Source organism: Symphalangus syndactylus, chromosome 5 (genome assembly GCF_028878055.3).
Source record: "Symphalangus syndactylus isolate Jambi chromosome 5, NHGRI_mSymSyn1-v2.1_pri, whole genome shotgun sequence".
NCBI lineage: Eukaryota > Metazoa > Chordata > Mammalia > Primates > Hylobatidae > Symphalangus > Symphalangus syndactylus.
The window spans coordinates 132,692,859-132,704,906 of NC_072427.2; the positions used below are offsets into that span (position 1 = coordinate 132,692,859).

A 12,048-nucleotide genomic window follows, 5' to 3' on the forward strand; every position below is an offset into this window, starting at 1 on the left:
GATTTGTGTTTTCTATAGTCCTCTATGCAACTCTTCTGAGGATCAAAGTTTCATTTTAAGTCAGTGGGAGCTCAATATTCAGGTCAACCCTACATGAATACAGGGCAAGACAAGAATTTTGGGTCAAATGATGGAATTTTTAGTGCCAGTTTTCATGCAAATAGCGCTGTCATTTATCTAAAAAATGATGATTCTGGTCTCATTTTAAGAGAACCTCTGGGTAATTTGTGTTTGTTTTGATTTTGCTTATCTTTTTCTATTAGCATGCATTAAGTAGCACTGAACTAGAATTCTGATCTGTTCTATCTAGGACTATAATTTATGGAGTTACAACAAAATAAGTGAAGGAGATATCAATTCTATAGGATGGACCACATTAGAAACATGTCTTCTATTGAATTTTAAATAGCTGGCCCCTAGTAGGCGCTTAACAAATGTACAACTGATTAATGTTTGCATTATAATAACTAAATCTTAATATGAATTGAACCGTAGTTATCGTAGTTTGTAATATCATTTTCACTGTTTCAATCTTTGCAAAATTATACTTACTAATACAACACAATCTAAGAGAATGTGTCTGTATGAGGATTTTTTTTAAACTGCAGTAATATGCTTTCTAGCTATTGTTAAGGTGAACTTTTGAAACTTTGTATAAGTATTTTTTTTTTTAGAATTTGGGCACATAAAATAAGACATTGAGAATTTAATAAGACAAAAAGAAGATTTTTAAAAAAATATTGTTTTCAAAATATATTTGAGTCCTGCTTTAAAAAACAAGATCCACTTAGAATAGATAGTTAATAAAATATAACTTGTCATAAATGAGTTATCTTCTACTGGGTAAGGAGAGATGAGAATGTTTTCCTTGGGAAAGAGACATGTTGTTGATCTGTTCCAAGCAAGAGACTTTACATTTTGCTTGAAACAAAGCAATATGTTGTTTATATAAATTTTTAAAAATCATGTAATGACTGTTACTCACAGATGAGGTTTCTAGAATTACTTTTAGAAGATGTCAAAACAACTTCTATAGAGGATTCTTCGGTAAACCTTTTGAGCACCTCTAATATGCTGGACACTTTGGTAGAATAAAAAAAGAACAGCAATTAACACACAGCACAATATAATGGGGAAAACAAACAAGTAAGCCAACAATAAAAATACTGCAGGCTAAGTGCTATTCAAAGAATAATATGGAGGTAAGGAAGAAAGTTTGTAACATAACCTGGGGAGAAATAGGAGAATAAGGAAAAGGGTTCCAGAAGATGTGACATTTAGAAGGTTTTTGAAGGAAAATGGAAACAGTCTGTGCAAGGACACCTAGGTATGAAGGAATAAAAGGTTGGATTTTATCTGAATTTTGGAGAAAGAAACAAGGTTGAGTATAATACATCTGTAGAACTTTGTGAGTGAATTTAAGAAGAATGAAAATATAAAGATACAAGTGTGTAACAAATGAAGTCTAACTTCCTTACCATGGCATTCTGCAATCTAGCCCCACCTACCTCACTAGCCTAATTAATACTTCTGCCTTTCTCCCAGTTCCAGAAATGTATACTTCAAATGAAATCACTTTCTCAGGTATCATGCTATTTCAATTCTTTTTGCCTATGTTTGTGACGCTGGACCTCTCTGGGTTGCTTCTGCCCTGTTCATTTCACTTTTCTCTCTTTTTTAGCACCACTAGTAATATAATATCCATCTAAACCGTCATTTCTATATAGAATTCTAAATGGAATTTGCTATTACATCGTATGTCACCCCACTGCACAAACACATACTCCTTGAATAGTATCAAAGCACCCTTATAATACTTCATTGTACTTGTCTTCCTTTGTATGATCCTGAGTCCCATGAGGGTAGGGATTATAGCTTAATCATCCTTAGCACTAAGCACAATACTTGGCTTGTAATTAATGCTCTACTTCTTTTAGAAGAATAAATACATTATCAAAGGTCAATGGTTTGGATCATTGGAAGATAATGCAGTATGAGTAGAATAAGATTGTACCTAAGAAAAATGAAACAATGTTATTTATACAAAACGATTATGAAATTTAAAAGTAAGATTTGTTCTTATTTAACCTGCCAGTCTAGGTGAAATATACTGAATTTAGGAAATATGAGCCTTTGATCACTGGAGAGATATTATCTATAGTGAACCATGCCTTACTTCCCAGCCCTTACTGTGCTTTGAATAAAGTATTCACCATTTACCTCTTTTTGCCCTGGTTCTGATTGTGAAATTGGGTTTTTTAGATATCTTGAAATTAGGAAAGATGTACTGTAGAAAACTCAGCGATATTTAGGTCAGGTATAAATGAATTAATTGGCAGTCTGTTTTATGCGTTACCTCCATGAGTTTGTTTACTGTGAATACAACTTTAAGTGAGTGACCTCCCTTACATAAGCTGCTGAAGAATCAAGTCGATCCTGAAATGAAAGGCACAGCCTATACAAATATTGTCCAGTTTTGTTATATTGTTTAATTGATAGCTCAAGTAAAGTTTTAGGATGGAAAAAATCGTATTTCATTTTGTAAGGTTATTTTTCTCTGCTTCTCTTTTATGCAAAAAAAAAAATGATCTCAAAAATGGCAGAGAAACTTCCCACCCATACAAAGACATATTCGTTTATATGTATGGATATGTTTATATGTATGTATAGTCACCCATCACTTAATGATGAGGATATGTCCTATCACTGGGTGATTTCATTGTTGCATAAACATCATAGCATGTACTTATTCAAACCTAGATAGTATAGGCTACTATACACTTAGGTCACATGATACAGCCTATTACTTCTAGGCTGCAAACCTGTACAGTATGTTACTCTACTGAATAGTGTAGGCAGGTGTAACAAAATGGCATTTGTGTATCTGAACATAGAAAAGGTACAGTAAAAATATAGTATTATAATCTTATGGGACCACTGTCATATAGGCAGTCTATAGTTCACCAAAATGTTGGTGTTCCTATACAGTACATGACCATATATTTATATGTGTACATATGTGTGTGTGTGTGTGTGTGTGTGTGCTATTCCATACTACAATAATCAAGAATACAGATCAATTTTATCTGGCAGTGTAATGGACCAATGAAACATACAAAATAAGCTAAAATCTAAGGCAAATATACTTATTCTGTCTCTTTAATTCATTCTAAAAAGTATGATCAAAACTATTCTGTAATGATGTCATTAGAGTTGCTATATAAAGTCTTTTATGGAATTCAGACTGTTAAATGTATTATTCTTTTAATGTTATGGGCTGGGAAAAATTCAACAAGGAGCATTGCAGCTGAGTTTCACTACACATTAATTATTTTAATCGACTATTTCTTAAATGAATATCTGATAAATCAATCTTGCAATTCCTCATGCTTCATGACATGCTTAACTCAGTATAGACACTTAAGAATCATTATTCTGTGAGAGCTTTAATACAAATCCAAAATTGTTCTAATTAAGATCAAACTCTTACCTGATGCTCAGTTCTAAGCCTTCTCATCTTTATTTGAATTTTCCTTGACCCATACCTTGAATTTAATATTATAGTATCAATAGGCAGAATATATCATCAAGCTAAGCGTCTTTAATATGTTGAGAAAAAATATTTTGTCTCCAGAGCACAACATAAAAACTGGCCTTAACTGACATTCTGTGTAAATAGTCATCACTCCTTGGAATTCTTTAAAGACATCAGTTCTCTCCTGGTCACTGCCATGAAGACAAAGAATGCCTTAATGACTCTATTGAGGTTATCATTAAAATAAAGGAGATTTGCAGACATCAGCTATAAATCACTATAAAATGGCCGGTGGGTAACCTTTGACACGACTCATTTGAAATAAACCTGGGATGGATTCCTAGCCTTTGGCGGAGCCAGTAAGTGGGCTAAAGGTCTTTTCCATCCTCTCCTTCATTTCTTGCAATATCAATTCCTCTCCAAGTGACTGGAAAGGAATTGGATGTATATAAATTGACATGTGTATTAAGTTGAAGGCAAATAGGTCTATATAAATAATAGTGTTAAGGATGTTTATGGTGTTTATTGGAAATATGTATTCTTTTGATATAAATTTTAGGATTATGAATACATTTTGAATTTATCATAGCTACTTTGTTAAAATACTTTATGATTTAGTGTCATAAAGATTGTGTGAGGGTCTCGACCAGTATTACTCAAATTGAGCATTACAAGGTCCCTATCTATGGGATATAAAAAAATTCTTCAGAATTAAAAAGAAATTACATGATTGCAGTCTAATTTTTCAAAGAAATTATTACTTAATGATTATTTTTCCTATTGGCATTTAAATAATAGAGAAGCAGCTTTGAAAAGTTGCCTAAGCTTACACCTCTATGACTTGGGTTCAAGTCTGAGGCTTCTTTAAGGTATGACTGTTAGCAAATTTTTGAATATCTTCAACCTCCTTCTCTTTATCTGTGAAGTGGGGCTGATGATATCTCGTATTCTTGCTGTATGAATAAAATAAAATATATGGAGATGTTTTGTTACTTGTAAAATTTAGATGTCAAGGAGTAAATAGTATTAGAAAATCAGCCCTGAAAAGTGAACAGCTATATAATAATTTAAATTATTTTTAAAAGTTAGAAGTTTTTAGGTTATGAAACCCACTAAACATACTTTCATAGTTTTGTAATGTTTAACTTACTCTTCAAAATGTGTAACAAATAGTGTATTGGGCTTTAAGTATTTATTTCTTCTTTAAAAACTAGCTCTCTCCATGACAAAATTACATTATAAAATCAGCATTTCTTTTGGTGTAGGGAGAAGTTCTCAGGTAAAAATACATAAAAAATATATAATGTGTAATTCTTGTATTTAAATAGACCTATACTGTGCCTTTTATTTATTCACTAAAGGTTAATTATGAGAGAAGAAAAAAGGAAAAAACAGTTTAAGTCAATCATAATTGACAAATAATTGCTTTGATGAATATGTTGAGGAGGGGAAAATAATCTTTAGGTCATTTCTAGTAAAAATTCATCTAATCAAAAACACAAATTTTTGATACTTAATCTTCCAACAACTCATGCCCTTGATATTTTTGTAAGTTTTCAGACTCTTCAAGATAAAAAAAAAAAAGTGGTCTAAGGATTCACAGCATAAGGAAATGATAACTTTATGAAAAGTTATAAAATTTAAACATCTAATATCCAAAATTCAAATCCAAGAATCAATCACTTTAGTGACAAAGAATTCAATCTAAATAATCCAAACGAAATGAAATGCAGGAGTTTTTTTTCCCCGTAAAACTCTTCCTTCATGACATTGTTTTAGATTAATCATAATGATATTTATTTTACTATCAAAGTTTGCTAGTCACTTACATTGCCTTAAAATGTTTTCTCTTCTAGTGTATAGATTTCTTCTCTCTCATGACCTACCACTGTCTTGGGAATAGTGTTTGTGGAACAAATTAAAGAATTAACCTACCACTTGGGGGAAAAACTAGAGACAGGGGTAGATGGCACAACTGTTCTAATTTTGTGTTCATAAAGGAAAATTGCTAATTAAGTGGCCTTGTTGTCTGGGGAAATACTCGAGGTTCGTGATCTTGTGCTAAGGGGAACAAAAATGCAGACACATACCCACGGAGTGGGTTTAAGAGCGTAAAGTTTAATAGGCAAAAGAAAGGACGGAGAGAGAGAGAGAGAGAGCGCGAGCGAGAGAGAGTGCTTCCTCATGCAGAGGAAGGGGAGGCTCAAGCGGGTTTCTGGGTTTGGGGAGAGATGTGGTCCATTTTATAGAGGGGCTTAAGGAGGCCATATTTGACTTACGTAGGGCCCAGGAGATTGGTTTGACCAGGTGTCAGGTGTGCATTTACATAGCCTGTGAATCTTTTATTATGCAAATGGGGTTTACCTGGCCGTCACAGTGACACCCACACACGGGCAACAAAGAGAAGAGAGGAGATATCCTCCATGTTGAATGTACCTGGCTTCTGACATAGCTGCTGGCATTTACCTATGCAAGCTTCTAGCTTGCTTATCTATCTTGCAGCTTGATTTCTCAGGCTGCTTTTTGTTAGAAATGTTTTAGGGACTGCTTTATATTAAAGGAAAATCCCACTGAGAACTCCTTTATCCTCACTAACTGCCTAAATAATTTCTTACTAACTCCTATCTCACTGTTACTGTACTGCTCTTAACCTGAACAGTGGAACTCAGTCTAGGTTAAAGCAAGTGGGGTACGAGAAGTGAGTTTTGCATTTAAATTTTATTTTTACTTATTTTTGGACTTTTTACCTTTGTCTTCAATGACTGCCCCCTTTTCTCTATCTGTAATGAATGGAATGAAAAGAGTTGTAGTTTGGATGTACTGACCTAGTCAAGTCTCAAGTTACGTTAAAGGAGCAAGCCTGTGGCTAAATAGTTCCTGACAATGGCTTTGTTAGCAGACATCTCTGAGTAGAAAGCAGTGAGTCCCAGGGACATCGAACTTTCAACTCTCAAGAGGAAGGCAAGGGAGCAAAGTTCTGAAGACTAAGAAGAACTGAAATTCAAGTGGTGAGGAGAATTCATTACAAGAGATTTAAATATGGAAGGATACATTTTGGTAGTGCATATATTCCTATTCTGTTATTCACAAGTCAAAGTAACATTTGCTCGATGTGTATATGCATTGTACGTAAACGTAAATAACTTTTGAAATGCTAAAATAAAAACAATAGGAAAAACTTAGAATTTATTGAGTTATTGATTAATCTCCACTATCCATTTAACATTTAGTAGTTAATAGTATCTAGTAAATTTTTTTCTATTCAAGGTGTATGTGGGTGTAAAGAGGTACTCAGATCACTTTAAAAATGAAAGTTTTCTTAAACTGTTAGAAATTTGATTATTTAGCCACCAGCTATTCAAGAAAACAATACAACAAAATGAAATACAGTGATATGAATGCTACAGTCAGTAACACTAGGGTGCTGCCTTAGGCTTCCCTAGCCTTTTCTTGCTTAGTGTCTCATTCTAATGTTTAATCCATTAAACACACACACACACACACACACACACGCACACCTGTCCTCCAAGGTTCTGTGCCTTAGACAATTTGGCCTTCACTCATCTCCAGAATATAAACCAATGCATGGTTTATATCAGTTAACTGTCATAACTGTCATTACTCATTAAACAGTCAGTTATAGTGGGTTCACCAGACTGTTGGGGATTTGTGCCATAGGAACTGTGCATGCATGTATGTGAGCACTGGGAATGACTCTTTGATGTAATTAATTGGAGCTCGTAGTAAATGACTTATGCATAATGATGCTTTCTATTATTTCTCCCATTCTGCCAGGTTGCTATCTAAAGATGGTCTATCTGCGTATAACCAGACCAAACTTTTCGAAGATCTGAGAAAACATAAATCTCTCAGAGAGCCATAGATATATTTTTAAAAAGGAATTTTGGAGCCCTCTGGGAGTCCTTCAAAGTATTTCATTTTGTTTTGTTTCAAGTTCATCAGTGTTTCATTAATATTTTCATCGGTGTTTTTTTCCCCTCCTCAATGGGCTATCCACGCCTTCATGTGGTATTTTTACTTCTTTTTTATATGACTCCAGTGGATCAAACCTTCTACCACTGATTTGCTTTGATGATGTTGTATTGTTCTGCTTTCCTTTTGATAGTAATTCCTTTTGTAGATTCCAGTAGAGATGCGGATGTGCTCATTTTGTACATTTAGGCTCAGGTGGAAATACCATTTCCAACATAGAGATGATAGTAGAATTTGATCAGCATGACTTCTATTTCTTTGTTTTATAAAGTTGTATTGCTCTATGAGCTCCTATTTTACTTTTTTTTGTCACTCTATTCCATCATTTAACAGTTGTGTAGTTCTTGGCTTATGTTTGTATACAGATCTTCAAGTGGAACTAACAGGAAAGCAACAATAACAAATGCTTTGTAATTATAAATTTAAGGACTTATCAGGTGGTGTCAAAAACACATTACATTTTCTTGTTCAAGGAGTGACCAACTCTTTAATTTCTCTAAAGCATTTTTAAAAGCTTTTGGAGATTTACATTTAGAGGTTAAAAAGAGGAACTGGTGTGATTATTAACATCAATTCTTACTGCTCTATGCTTCCTTTTAGCCTCTTGGTAGAAGAACTGTTAATCATTTTAAAAGATAACAGCAATCATCCAGCTGTAATGAACACTATAGGACAAAATAACCATTATTATTAGGAATTTGAAGTTGTCTGGAGACCAGAGGTTAAACAAAGTTGAATTGGAAACACCACACATTTCCTACTGGCTCATGTTATAACTGTTCTCATCACACATTATTGTTGACACATGTATTCCTCCCATTCTTCCTTTTTTCAAGTATCGTTAGAAAAGCTTACTCTGTGGAATTTCTATGAGTGGGTTTTCATCTGATATTGTGGGTTAAAGGTCTTCCAATATGACATTCTTCTTGGTAAATATATGGAAACTGTATTTATACAGTATATTTATAGGACATTTTGGAAATAAAAAGTAAGGTTAGAGAGTTAATCTAAAATGAAAAATTCAAAAGCTAAATTAGAGATCTTAAAGGGAAAGGAGAATAAATATTAGAAGGAAGGAAAATGTAAAAAGGAATGGTATGGCACTATTTGGATTAATTCAAGGCAATTTTTGAAATTAAAAAGTGAATGTGAAGTGTAGTTGATATTTCAGAAGCCAAACTATTCTTTATTTGTTTTTAAATATATGTGTGTGCTTGCATGTATAATTTACAGCATTGAGGCATTAATTCAACAAAGCTGGAAAACAAGGAAAATATTAAGATACTAAGGGAAAATGAGCAGGGCGCATTTTAAACAGCAAATAAAATGATGAGTACTCTTTGAATACCTTTATATTAATTAAGGGCCAGCAAATTAAATGTAAACAAACATGTAATTACCACATTGAAGCACATGTCCCCAACCACACTACTAGCATCTACTTTTAAAAGAAGCAGGTATACATTAAGCAAAAGTGTAAAATGGCAAATAAGGAAGCCAAATGAGATGCTAGAACATATTACCCTCAGCTAAATAAGACTTACATGTAAATGGCCATCAAGTCTAATGGTAGCATTAACACAGCAAAAGCATACCTATCAAAGAATTCCTGGAGCTCTTTCTGCCTGGTTAACAAGGCATTTTGCAATTTGTAACTCTAAAAATAAGCGTCTGTTCATGAAAAGGGGTTTCAAGACTATGTGCTATGTAAGATGATAGACTTGATTTTTAGGAACCTACTAATTAAATAAGGAGTTGGGATGGCTACGCGAGTAGGATTATTAATTCCTTGAAGACTAAGAAAATAATTTTAAGATTGTTACAGTTATTTTTATCTTAGGTTACTTTGACTCTTACACATAAATATAAACCTTTTCCCCTTTAAGTTCTGCTCAGCAGGTACACGTCCATCTCTTTGTAGATCCTCATGATATTTGTTTTGTTTCTTCTAGTAAACCTCTATGGAGCTATAGTGAAGAAATGCCTTATTTGGGTAGGAGAGGTGAAAGAGGGCTCCCACAGTGCATAGAGGTAGAAGACGAAAGAGAAAGGATGAGTGTTGCACACAAGCTAGGGAAAAGAGGTGCAGCAACAGCGCACATTATGCAATTCAGGCTGTCATGTAACTTCCCTACTTAGGTTTATACGATTATTTCATCAGAGAGGATAATAGTGGCAGCATGATTAATTTTGCAACATGTTTCATGAATGCCTTTACTCATCCCCATATGTTATTACTGCTACTTATTTCACATGAGTATTTATGATAAACATGGGGACAATCACAGTTTTCAAATCATGCAGCGGAAGAAGCCTGAAATTTTATTTATACATATATATATATATTTTTTTTCAATCATTGTGTGGCTATTGAAGAATCAAAGTGTTTTTATAAATGAAACATTATATTGAGTATAAAGACAAACTGTTCTCAAAGAAGTTTAAAAACACACACACACTTCCACTTAAATCTATACCTAGGTTTTAAATAAAAAGTAAATGGACTTCTTTTCTTTATTACTGACCACATAAAACCAAAGCCTCAAAGCTACATGCCTAAATGTCCTTTGGTTTATGTTTTTCTAATGCCTGGCATATAATAGCCATTAATAAATAGCTGAAATACCATTGGATAAATAATATATGGATGAATGTATGGATGATTGAATAAATGCATCTGTTCTTATCTGTTGCCTTTAGACTGGTATAAATGTGTTAACTGCCAAATTTTGATTTTCAATAATTAATTTAGGTAAATATTTGAGGAAGTGGAATTTTGAGACACCTGTGATATGGAATGAGCCAAATCATCAATTAGATAATGAGAATGAATAAAGATGTGAATAAAGATGTAAATAACGATGAAATTTATATTCTGAAGGGTTTAATCATTTGCACGTCCTCAGTAGTGCATTTTGTGGTCTAGCAACCTACATGTGGGTATATTTCCATGTTGTGAGGATAAGAATAGAGAAACAGAAACAAATAGAATTCTCTAGGATGTTTGGATCTCTGTTATCTAGTTCCCTATTAAAACTCCTTAACAAAGACTTGGAAAGCTAAGGAGTGGGGAGAGAGAAATAACACCCCAGGATTGCTAAGAATGCTTTTTGTTTGTTAAATTATGTTTGATTTCTCTAAATCATTTGGTATTTGTACATTATAAAATTATGACTATTATACAATTATGTTACAGTAACATATTTTCTTCTAGAGTAAATTATTTGAAAACCAACTAAATGAAATATATTGTAACTTTATATATTTATTATATAGTGTTTGTTAAGTTTATGTGGAATAAGTTTATGGTGACAATTGGTATTCCCTCAGTGCATCTAAGGCTACATATTTGTTTCACATTCTTTATGTAATTTTTTTTTTTAATCTGTGTGGGAAATTGTCATTGGCCGGGATTAACTGATTAAGGCCTCTATAGTATTTCTACTACTGTGACCACAAACTGGTATTGAGATGTTAGGTTTCAGACAAGTTATCGTAGCTATAATTATGTAAATAGAACATCCCGGACCTATATGTTTATTTGGATTTTACATACTTTGCATTCCATCCCAGAAAACTAAGATTAGCCCAGTGATTGATCAGAAGAAGTTATATCATGAGTGAGCTTCTAAAACTTATATTTGGTTATATAAAATATTACTTTCTTGTACCATGTGTACATGAACTCTTGGGATTTTTCTAAAAGAATAGTCCAAACCACTTTTTAGTATTAAAGGAGATTTTCAATACTATATAGTGTAGAGCACAGAGAAGCACAAAAATGTCACGAAAATAAGTGAATCTGTGCCTTAACTTTTTTATGTATAAAATAGCAAATGTTTGTATTACATCATTTTATTGCACATATATTATCTTTCATGTGGTTATTGTGTAACAGAATTATATAGTTAGGACTGAATTTCGGAAGTTATATTCCATCAATGCCTTTTTAAATTTGAGACTAAATTTGTCACGGAAATTAAAAGAGTATTGTATGTTGAGGCCAAAAACCTGGGTTTCATTAGAACTTTCTAAGCCTTACTTTCCTCCACAAGATTAGTGATTACTTCATAGTCGTGAAGATTAAATAAACTCTTTGGAATATTTAGAATGAACCCAATAAATGCAAATTATAGCCTTCTACTAGTTAAAATTTGTTTAGCTTACACATTTACTTAAACATAAATGCTTACTTTATATTTATGATATACAAGTTTGGAGCTACTAGGCAGATAACTAAATTCTTAACTCTTACTTTGTGTATAAATGAAATAATTATGAAATATGTTATTTTCAAAAGTTCCAATTGGCAACCTCATTTAACAATTAGGCAAGTAATTAACAGGAAATTGCTTTGCTCACTGCTTGACGGTGTAGTTGATAGAAATAGTATCTTTTTCAATTATTTTTGACCTTGAAAGTTATTCATATCCTTTTATTTGTAAGTAATTTATTTAACATGTTTAAATGTGTGTTTTATTTGTAAGAATAGGGGTTAATCATGTTAAGCTTTTGAATTT

At 32.8% G+C, this 12,048-nt stretch overlaps 1 protein-coding gene and 1 long non-coding RNA gene across 7 annotated transcripts in view; one reads left to right on the top strand and one right to left on the bottom strand.

The window, feature by feature from the left end:
* LOC129483251 (uncharacterized) overlaps positions 1-1,137 on the bottom strand; it is a 28,354-nt gene extending 27,217 nt beyond the window's left edge. Inside the window, exon 1 of the long non-coding RNA XR_008657997.2 lies at positions 986-1,137. This is a non-coding gene — a long non-coding RNA (uncharacterized lncRNA). The remainder of the gene's footprint in view (positions 1-985) is intronic.
* SOX5 (SRY-box transcription factor 5) overlaps positions 1-12,048 on the top strand; it is a 435,827-nt gene that overhangs the window by 373,448 nt on the left and 50,331 nt on the right. Inside the window, exon 1 of one of the 6 annotated variants that reach the window (XM_055280375.2) lies at positions 7,112-7,228. The exons of the other annotated variants lie outside the window; for them this stretch is intronic. Within the exon in view, the coding sequence (XP_055136350.1) occupies positions 7,223-7,228 (6 nt within the window). The 5' untranslated portion in view covers positions 7,112-7,222. Of the gene's footprint in view, positions 1-7,111; positions 7,229-12,048 lie in introns of those variants that run through there. 6 annotated transcript variants of the gene reach the window in all.